This window comes from Salmo salar, chromosome 26 (genome assembly GCF_965601325.2).
Source record: "Salmo salar chromosome 26, fSalSal1, whole genome shotgun sequence".
NCBI lineage: Eukaryota > Metazoa > Chordata > Actinopteri > Salmoniformes > Salmonidae > Salmo > Salmo salar.
The window spans coordinates 28,082,885-28,101,953 of NC_138316.1; the positions used below are offsets into that span (position 1 = coordinate 28,082,885).

Here is a 19,069-nt window from a genome sequence, read left to right on the forward strand (position 1 = left end):
TGTCATTTCCACTTGTTTTGCCCTCATGAAAAATGTATCAACCCCTACAAAAATGTCAATGAATTATAATCCAGATAATAATTCAAATGTCCTGTTGCTGCAGGACTATTTTCCTGCTGTAGCAAACTGGCTCAAATGAAGAGCCTACATCTGTACATTAGCTCTTACAACAATGTCTGTATAAAACAATACTATATGTCTCCTTTTTACAGTATTAGTTTGCATGTCCCTATAGACAATTACAGGGCTGTTCCTGTGGAAAACTGACTCTGATTTTCTCATTTCATTCAAGGTGCAATCGTACAGGGAATGTAGTGTATGCACTTACATTGTCATGATTCAGAGGTGTATAAGCTGCTCATAATAATACACTATTTTAATGGGTTTTATTCCATCCAGAGTCCATTTGAGTCAGCTTATAGTAGGATTGACAACGTTTGGATGGCGGGGAGCTGGGTAAGGATGCACAGGAGGATTGGAACTGCTGTGTGATGAATCTAGCAATATACTAATATCAACAAACACTGTATACAGACCACTCTGCTGAGAACAGCAATATCATCCAGTACTAGTCCAGAGGAAATATCCACCACCATTTTGATTCACAACACGAGCTGGCTTCTCAATACATTGTTCATTTTCTTACATTTGAGCTTTTTTAGAATTCATACTTAGGTTTGGATCAGTAATATGTATTAGATATCGTATTTGAGGTAAACAGTAACAAGGTGATAAAGGACCAAGAAGACCCATTGAGGTCAAGGTCCTCCACAAGGATGACCATCATTACAAGAATGGGATGTCTGACCCAAACAGTTCACCTTTAATTTTAGGTGTTGGGTGAATCTGAAATTGACAGTCGGGGGGGTGCTAATGTAACCGATGTGAAAATGCTAGTTAGTTAGCGGTGGTGCGCGCTAATAGCATTTCAATCAGTGACATCACTCGCTCTGAGACTTGAAGTAGGGTTTCCCCTTGCGTTGCAAGGGACGCGGCTTTTGTGGCGCGATGGGTAACGATGCTTCGTGGGTGTCAGTTGTTGATGTGTGCAAGGGTCCCTGGTTCGAGCCCGGGTTGGGGCGAAGAGAGGGACGGAACCTACACTGTTACACTAATGACTACTGTACCCTAACAGGGGAACGAGTGCTGTGGTAACCTGGTTGTGGCTGGCAATGCCCTGAGCTGATCATCCATGGAAATACTGCCTCCCTCCTTCGCCCGCTGGGCTGGAGGAACCACTGAGTGGCGGTGACAGAGAGCACAGAGAACCATAGAACACACACAGGGCAGCCGCTCCCACCCTCCCTTGCCGCTCCCTCGCCCACTCCATCACCTCCCCTCTAAACTATTTGACGTTCGCACCGCCAGCAGCCGCTGGTTCTGACCGTCAGTGTTGCGGGGCCACGCACGTTGATGCTGCCTTGTTCCCTAGTCTCTGACCGCAGCGGGCAGGCGTCCGTGTGTGGGAACACATCGCCATCGTCAGCGGCAGGCATCGCACCCCGCTGATGTCTTCCTGTTCCTCTGTAAGGCCACAAGCACCTATATGAGTCCTGACATCCCGGCAGGAGGTTGACAAAGACGATTAGAGCTCCTTCCAGCACCAAGAGATCTCACTAGACCCTCTACTCACCCTGCCAGTCCCAGTCCTACTCTCTCTGAGTCTAATAATGAACCTCCATGTAGAATCTACCCAACAACACTCCATAATACAGGAGATTACACTATGTTATTATTATATCTCCTCTCCTACTGTAGGCTATACACCTTCATCTTCACCACCGTCATCTTCATCAACACCCAACACCCTGGCCTCCTAACCTCATTATCCATTAAATAAATAAACCTTACATAAATCATCATATGTAATGATGATTAACACAAAGTTACACAACACAGCTAGTGGACATGGACATGCTATGTTGTTATGCAAATAACTCCCTTATTCCTGATTCTTAATAGCACAGCTAGATGTCTCCTGTGTTTGGGTGGGGGCGCTACAACCAAATGGAAATGCAAGACATGGCTGACATTATAAGGAGGGAATTAGATATGAAACGCACAACAACAACAAAAAGACTCCTGAAGGAATGTACAGTACCTTCTCCTCTCACTAATAAAGGTGAGATATAATTAGGTTCCACTATGGAGGAAAAGACACCTCTCAATGATTGGTTTGGCTTTGCTGCGGGACATGACACCCAGAGAAACATGAATACATATGCATGTATTTTCCATATCAAGACTGGATGGGAGAGAGGGCACGCCATAGGTGGGGAGTTGGATTGCTCTGCCATTTAGAAGGAGCATGTGTATGTGTGGAATGGGAGCATCCAGTCAGGGTCCAGGATCCAGGGCCAGACAGGGATCGTCTCTGATACCTCCCCCCAGAGAGTGCCCCCTGTGCCAAGGTAGGGGTCGTCCACCGAGCCATCTGAGTGACTAACACCCCTGAGACCCCTCCATGTAGCTAGTCATACCTCACAGTGAGTGAGACACACACACACAGTCACACACACAGTCACACATACAGGCTCAGGCCACTACAGCTTCCTTAGTTCCTCAATGCGCCAGACCAGGCAGGACACACAGAGAGGGAATGTGCTTAAACTACAGTACACTGGCTTTGATACATATTGGCAGCAGTCAGCGTTGTCTAAAGCGACAGACTGTAGTGCACTTTAGACAACGCTGACTGCTGCCAATATGTATCAAAGCCAGTGTACTGTAGTTTAAGCACGTTCCCTCTCTGTGTGTCCGGCCTGGTCTGAACGTGAATAAGCTGGATGGGGGCCGGGGTAGAGGGACGTATGCCCCAGACCAGACATAGAGTGGAGGGGCAGGAGGATTTGGGGGAATGATGGTGAGCTCACCGCTGGCATTTTAACCTTTATTTAACTAGACAAGTCGATTAAGAACAAATTCTTATTTACAATGACGGCCTACCAGGGAACAGTGGGTTAACTGCCTTGTTCAGGGGCAGAACGACAGATTTTTACTTTGTTAGCGCCGGGACTCGATCCAGAAACCTTTCGGTTACTGGCCCAACTCTCTAACCACTAGGCTACCTGCCACGGCATTGGGCTGAGGGGGCGACGTCTGAGACGGCTGAGGGCTGAGAACTAGGGGATGAGGGCCGGCTGTGATTAAAGCGGATGTTGGGTGTTTACAGAAAGCATGGAGGGAGAGACCAGCTGCTTCCACTCAGCAATGTAAAACTACACTGTCTGTCTGTCTGTCTGTCTGTCTGTCTGTCTGTCTGTCTGTCTGTCTGTCTGTCTGTCTGTCTGTCTGTCTGTCTGTCTGTCTGTCTGTCTGTCTGTCTGTCTGTCTGTCTGTCTGTCTGTCTGTCGTCACCACCACCACAGAGCACACTGGAACTCACATAACAACCCAGCACAACCCATCACAACACAGCACATCACTACACAGCACAGCACATCACAACACAGCACAATGCAACACATCACAACACATCACATCAATGCACATCACAACACAACGCAACACATCACATCGCAACACATCACAGCACAATACAACCCATCACAACACAGCACATCACAGCACAACACATCACAGCACAATACAACCCATCACAACACATCACATCACAGTACAACACATCACATCACAGCACAATACAACCCATCACAACACAGCACATCACAGCACAACACATCACAACACATCACAGCACAATACAACCCATCACAACACAACACATCACTACACAACACATCACAGTACAACACATCACATCACAGCACATCACAACACATCACAGCACAATACAACCCATCACAACACAACACATCACAGTATAACACATCACATCACAGCACATCACATCACAGCACATCACATCACAACACATCACAGCACAATACAACCCATCACAACACAGCACAATACAACCCATCACAGCACAATACAACCCATCACAACACAGCACAATACAACCCATCACAACACAGCACAATACAACCCATCACAACACAGCACAATACAACCCATCACAGCACAATACAACCCATCACAACACAGCACAATACAACCCATCACAACACAGCACAATACAACCCATCACAACACAGCACAACATCACAACCCATCACAACACAGCACAATACAACCCATCACAACACAGCACATCACAGTACAACACATCACAACACATCACAGCACAATACAACCCATCACAACACAGCACAATACAACCCATCACAGCACATCACAACACAGCACAACATAACATCACAACACAACACAACACAGCACATTACAACACAACACAACAGATAAATAAATACATAGGTCAAGGTGGAGACACTAGAGGGGTTATGCCTGGTTGATTATATTTGGACCATGTTTGACTGGTTATAAACTGAATCTCTGAGATCATAGTCTATTCAACCCCTATCCACTTAGCTATTGAACCCTAGCATTATATCCTTCACAAAGGGAAACAATACAAATCTGATGTTACACAAAACACCATCTACATGGCACAACACTGGGGAGTGGAAGGAGGGGGAGTATTTAAGATCAAACACAGAAATGCCTACAGTACAATCTCAGTATCATCACTATTTTAAGGAGGGGGGAGACTCCCACCATCCCTCCCCATTTCTGGCCTATTGCGCACCCATGCTGGGAGGGAGTGGCTGAAAGTGCTCTGAGGTGAGAGGATATACACACGCCACAGGGCTCTGTTCCAACATGCTCTTATGTCCTCAGGAGGGGAACAGTATAGAGGTACATACAGCCCTGACCTACCAGGGACTACTACACTACACAGCGAGGTGTAGTCCATGTCAACAAGCAGAGTAGAGGGGGTAGTGCCGGTGAGGATATATGAACCCTATTTGATTGAGCTGACATGAAACCAGTGTGTAGCCTATGTACTGTATGGTTAGCCAGTATAGTGGACTGCTAGGGCAGGGAGGAAATGCATGGTTTGTGTAAACACGGAGGCAGAAGCACCAGAGGGAAAAGGTTGTCAGTAACAAGCAGCCCTGACAGCTTAATTATCAAGGTCACTAAAGATTTATTGGTTTATCAATCAGGGCCCAGGGCGGCTACTTTCCCCTCAGGAGGGGAAGCCATTACCATGAACCCGGTGGCCTACTATGGTCTCGGAGCCAGTGGTGTAAAGTAACTATGTAAAAACACTTTGAAGCACTACTTAAGTATTTTTGGGGGTATCTGTACTGTACTTTTACTCACCTACATTCATAAAGAAAATAATGTACTTTTTACTCCATACATTTTCCCTGACAACCAAAAGTACTCGTTACATTTTGAATGCGTAGCAGGACAGGAAAATGTACATACATACGCACGCACACACATACTACGATGTGCGCAATCACACATGTACACACACATAAGCACCTATACTTATAGGTCAGATCGTAAAGATCATTGTTCATTAAGACGTTTTTTACAAAGATGAAACGAGCTGAAGAACCTGGAGGGAGGGTGGGGGTAACCATAAACATCTATATTAACAGGGGGTAACCATAAACATCTATATTAACAGTGGGTAACCATAAACATCTATATTAACAGGGGGCAACCATAAACATCTATATTAACAGGAGGTAACCATAAACATCTATATTAACAGGAGGTAACCATAAACATCTATATTAACAGGGGGTAACCATAAACATCTATATTAACAGGGGGTAACCATAAACATCTATATTAACAGGAGGTAACCATAAACATCTATATTAACAGTGGGCAACCATAAACATCTATATTAACAGGAGGTAACCATAAACATCTATATTAACAGTGGGCAACCATAAACATCTATATTAACAGGAGGTAACCATAAACATCTATATTAACAGTGGGCAACCATAAACATCTATATTAACAGGGGGTAACCATAAACATCTATATTAACAGGAGGTAACCATAAACATCTATATTAACAGGGGGTAACCATAAACATCTATATTAACAGGAGGTAACCATAAACATCTATATTAACAGGAGGTAACCATAAACATCTATATTAACAGGGGGTAACCATAAACATCTATATTAACAGGGGGTAACCATAAACATCTATATTAACAGGGGGTAACCATAAACATCTATATTAACAGGGGGTAACCATAAACATCTATATTAACAGGAGGTAACCATAAACATCTATATTAACAGTGGGTAACCATAAACATCTATATTAACAGTGGGTAACCATAAACATCTATATTAACAGGGGGTAACCATAAACATCTATATTAACAGGGGGTAACCATAAACATCTATATTAACAGTGGGTAACCATAAACATCTATATTAACAGGAGGTAACCATAAACATCTATATTAACAGTGGGTAACCATAAACATCTATATTAACAGTGGGCAACCATAAACATCTATATTAACAGTGGGCAACCATAAACATCTATATTAACAGGGGGTAACCATAAACATCTATATTAACAGGGGGTAACCATAAACATCTATATTAACAGTGGGTAACCATAAACATCTATATTAACAGGGGGTAACCATAAACATCTATATTAACAGGGGGTAACCATAAACATCTATATTAACAGGAGGTAACCATAAACATCTATATTAACAGGGGGTAACCATAAACATCTATATTAACAGTGGGTAACCATAAACATCTATATTAACCATAAACATCTATATTAACAGTGGGTAACCATAAACATCTATATTAACCATACACATCTATATTAACAGGGGGTAACCATAAACATCTATATTAACAGGAGGTAACCATAAACATCTATATTAACAGTGGGTAACCATAAACATCTATATTAACAGGGGGTAACCATAAACATCTATATTAACAGGGGGTAACCATAAACATCTATATTAACAGGAGGTAACCATAAACATCTATATTAACAGGGGGTAACCATAAACATCTATATTAACAGGGGGTAACCATAAACATCTATATTAACAGGGGGTAACCATAAACATCTATATTAACAGGAGGTAACCATAAACATCTATATTAACAGGGGGTAACCATAAACATCTATATTAACAGGGGGTAACCATAAACATCTATATTAACAGTGGGTAACCATAAACATCTATATTAACAGGGGGTAACCATAAACATCTATATTAACAGGGGGCAACCATAAACATCTATATTAACAGGAGGTAACCATAAACATCTATATTAACAGTGGGCAACCATAAACATCTATATTAACAGGGGGTAACCATAAACATCTATATTAACAGGGGGTAACCATAAACATCTATATTAACAGGGGGTAACCATAAACATCTATATTAACAGGGGGTAACCATAAACATCTATATTAACAGGGGGTAACCATAAACATCTATATTAACAGGAGGTAACCATAAACATCTATATTAACAGGGGGTAACCATAAACATCTATATTAACAGGGGGCAACCATAAACATCTATATTAACAGTGGGCAACCATAAACATCTATATTAACAGTGGGTAACCATAAACATCTATATTAACAGGGGGTAACCATAAACATCTATATTAACAGGGGGTAACCATAAACATCTATATTAACAGGGGGTAACCATAAACATCTATATTAACAGGGGGTAACCATAAACATCTATATTAACAGGGGGTAACCATAAACATCTATATTAACAGGGGGTAACCATAAACATCTATATTAACAGTGGGTAACCATAAACATCTATATTAACAGGGGGTAACCATAAACATCTATATTAACAGGGGGTAACCATAAACATCTATATTAACAGGGGGTAACCATAAACATCTATATTAACAGGGGGCAACCATAAACATCTATATTAACAGTGGGTAACCATAAACATCTATATTAACAGGGGGTAACCATAAACATCTATATTAACAGGGGGTAACCATAAACATCTATATTAACAGGAGGTAACCATAAACATCTATATTAACAGGGGGTAACCATAAACATCTATATTAACAGGGGCAACCATAAACATCTATATTAACAGGGGGCAACCATAAACATCTATATTAACAGGGGGTAACCATAAACATCTATATTAACAGGGGGTAACCATAAACATCTATATTAACAGGAGGTAACCATAAACATCTATATTAACAGGGGGCAACCATAAACATCTATATTAACAGGGGGTAACCATAAACATCTATATTAACAGGAGGTAACCATAAACATCTATATTAACAGGGGGCAACCATAAACATCTATATTAACAGTGGGTAACCATAAACATCTATATTAACAGTGGGTAACCATAAACATCTATATTAACAGTGGGTAACCATAAACATCTATATTAACAGGGGGTAACCATAAACATCTATATTAACAGGAGGTAACCATAAACATCTATATTAACAGGGGGCAACCATAAACATCTATATTAACAGTGGGTAACCATAAACATCTATATTAACAGGGGGCAACCATAAACATCTATATTAACAGGAGGTAACCATAAACATCTATATTAACAGGAGGTAACCATAAACATCTATATTAACAGGGGGTAACCATAAACATCTATATTAACAGTGGGTAACCATAAACATCTATATTAACAGGGGGTAACCATAAACATCTATATTAACAGGGGGCAACCATAAACATCTATATTAACAGTGGGTAACCATAAACATCTATATTAACAGGGGGTAACCATAAACATCTATATTAACAGGGGGTAACCATAAACATCTATATTAACAGGGGGTAACCATAAACATCTATATTAACAGTGGGTAACCATAAACATCTATATTAACAGGGGGTAACCATAAACATCTATATTAACAGGGGGCAACCATAAACATCTATATTAACAGGAGGCAACCATAAACATCTATATTAACAGGGGGTAACCATAAACATCTATATTAACAGGGGGTAACCATAAACATCTATATTAACAGTGGGCAACCATAAACATCTATATTAACAGTGGGTAACCATAAACATCTATATTAACAGGGGGTAACCATAAACATCTATATTAACAGTGGGCAACCATAAACATCTATATTAACAGTGGGCAACCATAAACATCTATATTAACAGTGGGTAACCATAAACATCTATATTAACAGGGGGTAACCATAAACATCTATATTAACAGGGGGTAACCATAAACATCTATATTAACAGGGGGTAACCATAAACATCTATATTAACAGTGGGTAACCATAAACATCTATATTAACAGGGGGTAACCATAAACATCTATATTAACAGGGGGTAACCATAAACATCTATATTAACAGGAGGTAACCATAAACATCTATATTAACAGGGGGTAACCATAAACATCTATATTAACAAGGGGTAACCATAAACATCTATATTAACAGGAGGTAACCATAAACATCTATATTAACAGTGGGCAACCATAAACATCTATATTAACAGGGGGTAACCATAAACATCTATATTAACAGGAGGTAACCATAAACATCTATATTAACCATAAACATCTATATTAACAGGGGGTAACCATAAACATCTATATTAACAGGGGGCAACCATAAACATCTATATTAACAGGAGGTAACCATAAACATCTATATTAACAGTGGGTAACCATAAACATCTATATTAACAGTGGGTAACCATAAACATCTATATTAACAGGAGGTAACCATAAACATCTATATTAACAGGGGGTAACCATAAACATCTATATTAACAGTGGGCAACCATAAACATCTATATTAACAGTGGGCAACCATAAACATCTATATTAACAGTGGGTAACCATAAACATCTATATTAACAGTGGGTAACCATAAACATCTATATTAACAGGAGGTAACCATAAACATCTATATTAACAGGGGGTAACCATAAACATCTATATTAACAGTGGGTAACCATAAACATCTATATTAACAGGGGGTAACCATAAACATCTATATTAACAGTGGGTAACCATAAACATCTATATTAACCATAAACATCTATATTAACCATAAACATCTATATTAACAGGGGGTAACCATAAACATCTATATTAACAGTGGGCAACCATAAACATCTATATTAACAGGGGGTAACCATAAACATCTATATTAACAGGAGGTAACCATAAACATCTATATTAACAGGGGGTAACCATAAACATCTATATTAACAGTGGGCAACCATAAACATCTATATTAACAGTGGGCAACCATAAACATCTATATTAACAGTGGGTAACCATAAACATCTATATTAACAGGGGGTAACCATAAACATCTATATTAACAGTGGGTAACCATAAACATCTATATTAACAGGAGGCAACCATAAACATCTATATTAACAGTGGGTAACCATAAACATCTATATTAACAGGGGGTAACCATAAACATCTATATTAACAGTGGGTAACCATAAACATCTATATTAACAGGGGGTAACCATAAACATCTATATTAACAGTGGGCAACCATAAACATCTATATTAACAGGGGGCAACCATAAACATCTATATTAACAGGGGGTAACCATAAACATCTATATTAACAGGGGGTAACCATAAACATCTATATTAACAGGGGGTAACCATAAACATCTATATTAACAGGGGGCAACCATAAACATCTATATTAACAGGAGGTAACCATAAACATCTATATTAACAGGGGGTAACCATAAACATCTATATTAACAGGGGGCAACCATAAACATCTATATTAACAGGGGGTAACCATAAACATCTATATTAACAAGGGGTAACCATAAACATCTATATTAACAGGAGGTAACCATAAACATCTATATTAACCATAAACATCTATATTAACAGGGGGTAACCATAAACATCTATATTAACAGGGGGCAACCATAAACATCTATATTAACAGGAGGTAACCATAAACATCTATATTAACAGTGGGTAACCATAAACATCTATATTAACAGTGGGTAACCATAAACATCTATATTAACAGGGGGTAACCATAAACATCTATATTAACAGGGGGTAACCATAAACATCTATATTAACAGGAGGTAACCATAAACATCTATATTAACAGTGGGTAACCATAAACATCTATATTAACAGTGGGTAACCATAAACATCTATATTAACAGGAGGTAACCATAAACATCTATATTAACAGTGGGTAACCATAAACATCTATATTAACAGGAGGCAACCATAAACATCTATATTAACAGTGGGTAACCATAAACATCTATATTAACAGTGGGTAACCATAAACATCTATATTAACAGGGGGCAACCATAAACATCTATATTAACAGGAGGTAACCATAAACATCTATATTAACAGGGGGTAACCATAAACATCTATATTAACAGGGGGTAACCATAAACATCTATATTAACAGTGGGTAACCATAAACATCTATATTAACAGTGGGCAACCATAAACATCTATATTAACAGGGGGTAACCATAAACATCTATATTAACAGGGGGTAACCATAAACATCTATATTAACAGTGGGTAACCATAAACATCTATATTAACAGGAGGTAACCATAAACATCTATATTAACAGGGGGTAACCATAAACATCTATATTAACAGGGGGTAACCATAAACATCTATATTAACAGGAGGTAACCATAAACATCTATATTAACAGTGGGCAACCATAAACATCTATATTAACCATAAACATCTATATTAACAGGGGGTAACCATAAACATCTATATTAACAGTGGGTAACCATAAACATCTATATTAACAGTGGGTAACCATAAACATCTATATTAACAGGAGGTAACCATAAACATCTATATTAACAGGGGGTAACCATAAACATCTATATTAACAGTGGGTAACCATAAACATCTATATTAACAGGAGGTAACCATAAACATCTATATTAACAGGAGGTAACCATAAACATCTATATTAACAGGGGGTAACCATAAACATCTATATTAACAGGGGGTAACCATAAACATCTATATTAACAGGGGGTAACCATAAACATCTATATTAACAGGGGGCAACCATAAACATCTATATTAACAGTGGGCAACCATAAACATCTATATTAACAGGGGGTAACCATAAACATCTATATTAACAGGAGGTAACCATAAACATCTATATTAACAGTGGGTAACCATAAACATCTATATTAACAGGGGGTAACCATAAACATCTATATTAACAGGGGGTAACCATAAACATCTATATTAACAGGGGGTAACCATAAACATCTATATTAACAGGGGGTAACCATAAACATCTATATTAACAGGGGGTAACCATAAACATCTATATTAACAGGGGGTAACCATAAACATCTATATTAACAGTGGGTAACCATAAACATCTATATTAACAGGGGGTAACCATAAACATCTATATTAACAGGGGGTAACCATAAACATCTATATTAACAGGAGGTAACCATAAACATCTATATTAACAGTGGGTAACCATAAACATCTATATTAACAGGAGGTAACCATAAACATCTATATTAACAGGGGGTAACCATAAACATCTATATTAACAGGGAGCAACCATAAACATCTATATTAACAGTGGGTAACCATAAACATCTATATTAACAGGGGGCAACCATAAACATCTATATTAACAGGGGGTAACCATAAACATCTATATTAACAGGGGGTAACCATAAACATCTATATTAACAGTGGGTAACCATAAACATCTATATTAACAGGGGGTAACCATAAACATCTATATTAACAGGGGGCAACCATAAACATCTATATTAACAGTGGGTAACCATAAACATCTATATTAACAGGGGGTAACCATAAACATCTATATTAACAGGAGGTAACCATAAACATCTATATTAACAGGGGGTAACCATAAACATCTATATTAACAGGGGGTAACCATAAACATCTATATTAACAGGGGGCAACCATAAACATCTATATTAACAGGGGGCAACACAAGTGTAGACAACATTGTGCCATTTTATTTAGAACAGGGTCATTAGCTAGTGTTCATCCATGTACATGTTTTCGATAATGACCCTGTTAGTACTTAACTTTTAGTAGTTCATTATCATTCCTACCAAAGAGTTGGAACAGGAATCCAGAGCATTGATGAGAGTATGAATTACTCAGAATGATCTATTGGCTGGGAGAGAGGGAATGTTGCTATGTGACAGATGAAGAAAAAGTAGAGAGAGAGAGAGAGAGAGAGAGACAGAGAGACAGAGAGACAGAGAGAGAGACAAACAGAGACAGAGATAGCGAAAGACAGACAGAGTGAGATAGAGACAGAGAGAGAGAGACAAACAGAGACAGAGAGAGAGAGAGACAGAGACAGAGAGAGACAAACAGAGACAGAGATAGCGAAAGACAGACAGAGCGAGATAGAGACAGAGAGAGAGAGAGACAAACAGAGACAGAGAGAGAGAGAGACAGAGAGACAGAGAGATAGAGACAGAGACAAACAGAGACAGAGATAGAGAGAGACAGACAGAGACAGACAGAGAGAGAGATAGAGACAGAGAGAGAGAGAGACAGAGAGACAGAGAGATAGAGACAGAGACAAACAGAGACAGAGATAGAGAGAGACAGACAGAGACAGACAGAGAGAGAGATAGAGACAGAGAGAGAGAGACAAACAGAGACAGAGATAGAGACAGAGACAGAGAGACAGAGATAGAGAGAGACAGACAGAGACAGACAGAGAGAAAGATAGAGACAAGAGAGAGAGAGAGAGACAGAGAGACAGAGAGACAGAGAGAGAGACAAACAGAGACAGAGATAGCGAAAGACAGACAGAGTGAGATAGAGACAGAGAGAGAGAGACAAACAGAGACAGAGAGAGAGAGAGACAGAGACAGAGAGAGACAAACAGAGACAGAGATAGCGAAAGACAGACAGAGCGAGATAGAGACAGAGAGAGAGAGAGACAAACAGAGACAGAGAGAGAGAGAGACAGAGAGACAGAGAGATAGAGACAGAGACAAACAGAGACAGAGATAGAGAGAGACAGACAGAGACAGACAGAGAGAGAGATAGAGACAGAGAGAGAGAGAGACAGAGAGACAGAGAGATAGAGACAGAGACAAACAGAGACAGAGATAGAGAGAGACAGACAGAGACAGACAGAGAGAGAGATAGAGACAGAGAGAGAGAGACAAACAGAGACAGAGATAGAGAGAGAGACAGACAGAGAGAGAGATAGAGACAGAGAGAGAGAGACAAACAGAGACAGAGATAGAGAGAGAGACAGAGACAGACAGAGAGAGAGATAGAGACAGAGAGAGAGAGACAAACAGAGACAGAGATAGAGACAGAGACAGAGAGACAGAGATAGAGAGAGACAGACAGAGACAGACAGAGAGAAAGATAGAGACAAGAGAGAGAGAGAGAGAGAGTGAGAGTCAGGCAGATGACAGGATGAAAACTCATGGCCTGAGCTGAGAGTGTAGCCTGTAGTCATCCAAGTTATCTTGGTGAAATGCTGCCCCCATGTGCTGGCTGTCCATAACACTCAGTAAAACTCTTTCTCTCTTCTCCTCCCTCTTCTCTCTACCTGAAGAAGTGCACAGAACCAGCGTTTTGTACCTGAAAGAACCGCCTCCGGGATCGTTCAGCTTGTTGTTCTGATTTCCAGAGCCCTTAACGGCAAAACCCACAGGACTTTTGCCTGCTTGGAACGTGGCTCCCTTGCTGACAGTGCCTGGGAAACACACACACACACACACACACACACACACACACACACACACACACACACACACACACACACACACACACACACACACACACACACACACACACACACACACACACACACACACACACACACACACACACACACACACACACACACACAGTAATATTATTATGAGCTGTCCCCTCGTATTGTTGTCAAACCTGCTCCTGTCTGAAGACTTTCTTTAACCATCTCTGTCACACTGGGGAGAGAAGAGGGAGACCAGGGGAGACCAGGGGAGACCAGGGGAGACCAGGGGAGACAGAGGAGCATCACAACGTAGACAGCTCTCCCCAGGTTTGTATAGACAACATCATTCTGTCAATATCACTGCGCTTCACCGGTTCTCCTTACACTCCAAAACCGCATCCTGCTTGGAGACACGTTTTTTGGAGAGGCACAAGGACTGCCAGAGTGAATTTAAACTTGATTTTAACAGGCATGTTCCTAGCCAAGAGGCACAAAGTATTTTTAGAAACTTTTCCCACATTCCAATTTCTGGGCATAAAACAACCTACAGATCTTTCACTGCAGGCAATCTGAGGAAGGGGCAAATCCAATGTGTATGCACCTCTGATCACACACATGCACACACACGCACAAATACACACACCTGAGAGCACACCACACTCTTTGGGGACCAGTATGGTATTTAGGGGATGTTTTAGGGCTTGCTCAGTGTGTTCAGTCAGTGTTTGTGAATCAGTGTGAGATGGTAGCAGTGTAAATGTTTGATGAAAGGATGGGGTACAGCAGGATAGGAAACACCTGTTCTCAGCTCTCCTATCTGTCTGGTGTGAGATAAGGATTCTCTGTAGTACCATAGGAAATATGTAACAAAGAATGGAGATACGCAATAGTCACCTTGCGTTCTTAATGGTGTGATCACCATGGGCATCCTGACCTGGCAACCAGCGGTGCCCGCTTGCTTGATACCCTGAGGAGAGAGAGAGAGAGAGAGCGGAGAGAGAGAGAGAGAGAGAGAGAGAGAGAGAGAGATGGAGAGAGGGAAGAAGAAGAAGAATGGTAAATACAATGAAAAGCAGGTCTTGTGACATTTAAATTGATTGATCCCAATTCATTTTGACATTAAAAAAGTTATCTCTGTACGGGGAGGGAGGAATGGGCCAGTGTGTGTGTGTCGGCATAAAACAACGGGAGGAGGAAGAGGAGGAACAGCAGAGTGAAAAAGTAAAGACAGAGAAGAGAAGAGAAGAGGAGAGAAGAGGAGAGGAGATGCTTCTGCACTAATAGAGTCACTTCCTTCCTAGCATGCAGCCTAGCTGTGGGACAGGCCTGAGGCCCAGCCATCCATTCACACCAGTTTGCTTCTCACTGCATATTTTTTAGCCTTGTTTTCCATTCCCTGACACATGCTATATTACTGTTCAAGGCTTGAAAAAGATAAAGGCCATTTCTCCCAGAGATCCCCTGCAAGGCCTCAAAGAGGAAAATACATTCAGCAGCCAGAATAGAGAAGGTAGCACCTCTGGCATTCTCACAACACAGTTTGAGAAAATCACAGCTAAGTACCAGATTCAAAAATTGGGGACATTTTTTGGGTTGTTTTAGGAACACACTATAAAGAACACATACAGTGGGGGAAAAAAGTATTTGATCCCCTGCTGATTTTGTATGTTTGCCCACTGATGAAGAAAGGATCAGTCTATACTTTTAATGGTAGGTTTATTTGAACAGTGAGAGACAGAATAACAACAAAGAAATCCAGAAAAACGCATGTCAAAAATGTTATAAATTGATTTGCATTTTAATGAGGGAAATAAGTATTTGACCCCCTCTCAATCAGAAAGATTTCTGGCTCCCAGGTGTCTTTTATACAGGTAACGAGCTGAGATTAGGAGCACACTCTTAAAGGGAGTGCTCCTAATCTCAGTTTGTTACCTGTATAAAAGACACCTGTCCACAGAAGCAATCAATCAATCAGATTCCAAACTCTCCACCATGGCCAAGACCAAAGAGCTCTCCAAGGATGTCAGGGACAAGATTGTAGACCTACACAAGGCTGGAATGGGCTACAAGACCATCGCCAAGCAGCTTGGTGAGAAGGTGACAACATTTGGTGCGATTATTCGCAAATGGAAGAAACACAAAAGAACTGTCAATATCCTTTGGCCTGGGGCTCCATGCAAGATCTCACCTCGTGGGGTTGCAATGATCATGAGAACGGTGAGGAATCAGCCCAGAACTACACAGGAGGATCTTGTCATTGATCTCAAGGCAGCTGGGACCATTGTCACCAAGAAAACAATTGGTAACACACTACGCCGTGAAGGACTGAAATCCTGCAGCGCCCGCAAGGTCCTCCTGCTCAAGAATACATATACATGTCCATCTGAAGTTTGCCAATGAACATCTGAATGATTCAGAGGACAACTGGTGAAAGTGTTGTGGTCAGATGAGACCAAAATGGAGCTCTTTGACATCAACTCAACTCGCCGTGTTTGGAGGAGGAGGAATGCTGCCTATGACCCCAAGAACACCATCTCCACTGTCAAACATGGAGGTAGAAACATTATGCTTTGGGGGTGTTTTTCTGCTAAGGGGACAGGACAACTTCACCACATAATTTGACGGGGCCATGTACCGTCAAATCTTGGGTGAGAACCTCCTTCCCTCAGCCAGGGCATTGAAAATGGGTCGTGGATGGGTATTCCAGCATGACAATAACCCAAAACACACGGCCAAGGCAACAAAGGAGTGGCTCAAGAAGAAGCACATTAAGGTCCTGGAGTGGCCTAGCCAGTCTCCGGACCTTAATCCCATAGAAAATCTGTGGAGGGAGCTGAAGGTTCGAGTTGCCAAACGTCAGCCTCGAAACCTTAATGACTTGGAGAAGATCTGCAAAGAGGAGTGGGACAAAATCCCTCCTGAGATGTGTGCAAACCTGGTGGCCAACTACAAGAAATGTCTGACCTCTGTGATTGCCAACAAGGCTTTTGCCACCAAGTACTAAGTCATGTTTTGCAGAGGGGTCAAATACTTATTTCCCTCATTAAAATGGAAATCATTTTATAACATTTTTGACATGCGTTTTTCTGGATTTTTTTGTTGTTATTCTGTCTTTCACTGTTCATATAAACCTACCATTAAAATTATAGACTGATCATTTCTTTGTATGTGGGCAAACGTACAAAATCAGCAGGGGATCAAATACTTTTTTCCCCCACTGTAGGGTTCCCTGGTTCCAAAACCTGAACCACGTTTTAGCTTCAGACTGGTGTTATACCAGGAGCTATAGTCTAGTAACTACAACTGCTTTGAATGTCAGACCGTTGGTGATTGAGCTGACACATGATCAGTCCAGCCAATAGCCTGGTGGGAGAGCAGAGAGCTGGCAGAGCAGTGTGTGTCTCTCTATGTGTGTGCGTGTGTGTGTGTGTAGGCTGGCAGAGCAGAGTCAGAGTCCTCTGTGACTGTGCTCCACTACAGTAAGTGCTGTACAGCTGCAGCCACACACAGCAGCTCTCAAACTGACCCAGCTATGACCTAGTTACCTCCCCTCACCCACGACCCTCCCAACCAGCAGCAGCAGATGAGTGGTGCGGAGGGCACCACCACCACCACCACCCAGCCCTGTGCCCCAGCCCTGTGCCCCAGCCCAGGCTACCCTGCCAGTCTGTCCTCAGAGGGGGGATGTCCCCGCCCGCATCGGATGCCAGCGGGCTCTGACCTTGGGTAGTCTCCATGGAGGCCTCTCCTCTGTGAGCCAGCAAAGCGCTCAATTGACTCACATGTGTATACACACACACCGCTGGGCACAGGCATAGCCATCCCCCCCCACACACACACACACACACACACACACACACACACACACACACACACACACACACACACACACACACACACACACACACACACACACACACACACACACACACACACACACACACACACACACACACACACAGGCCCCATGGGAGTGCACTGATCCAGCCCCGTGGCCAGCTGCCTTGGCTAAGCCTCTGTATGGTCTGTGGTGTGCTGGCCTAGCCTGTCAGTGAAGCCGTTCAACACTGGAACACATCCAGCTGTCTCAGTCTCTGAGCACTGGGAGAGACATCTCTACTACTGGGGCCTGCGGAACCTTACTCATTACTCCTTTGGTGCTTAGGTACATACCAAGACAAATGACCTTGGATTTAGTGAAGACGCAATCAAACTTTGGAAATCTAGAACAAACACTTATTTACCCCACTGATAAGTAAGTATCAGAGTATTACAGTATCATCAACCTTAAACAACAGAACTGTGGCCAAAACATGTTCTATTAGTTCTAATACTTCCACAGGGGGTCATAACCAGGGGTCATCTATGTTTGGGCCAGTG

At 41.3% G+C, this 19,069-nt stretch overlaps 1 protein-coding gene across 1 annotated transcript in view; it reads right to left on the reverse strand.

Moving 5' to 3' along the window:
* Positions 1-19,069, reverse strand: part of LOC106587565 (transcription initiation factor TFIID subunit 4) — a 95,647-nt gene that overhangs the window by 52,093 nt on the left and 24,485 nt on the right. Inside the window, exons 7-8 of the mRNA XM_045708205.2 lie at positions 15,584-15,656; positions 14,569-14,683 (exon numbers count right to left, since the gene is read on the reverse strand). Coding sequence (XP_045564161.1) covers positions 14,569-14,683; positions 15,584-15,656 — 188 coding nt within the window. The remainder of the gene's footprint in view (positions 1-14,568; positions 14,684-15,583; positions 15,657-19,069) is intronic.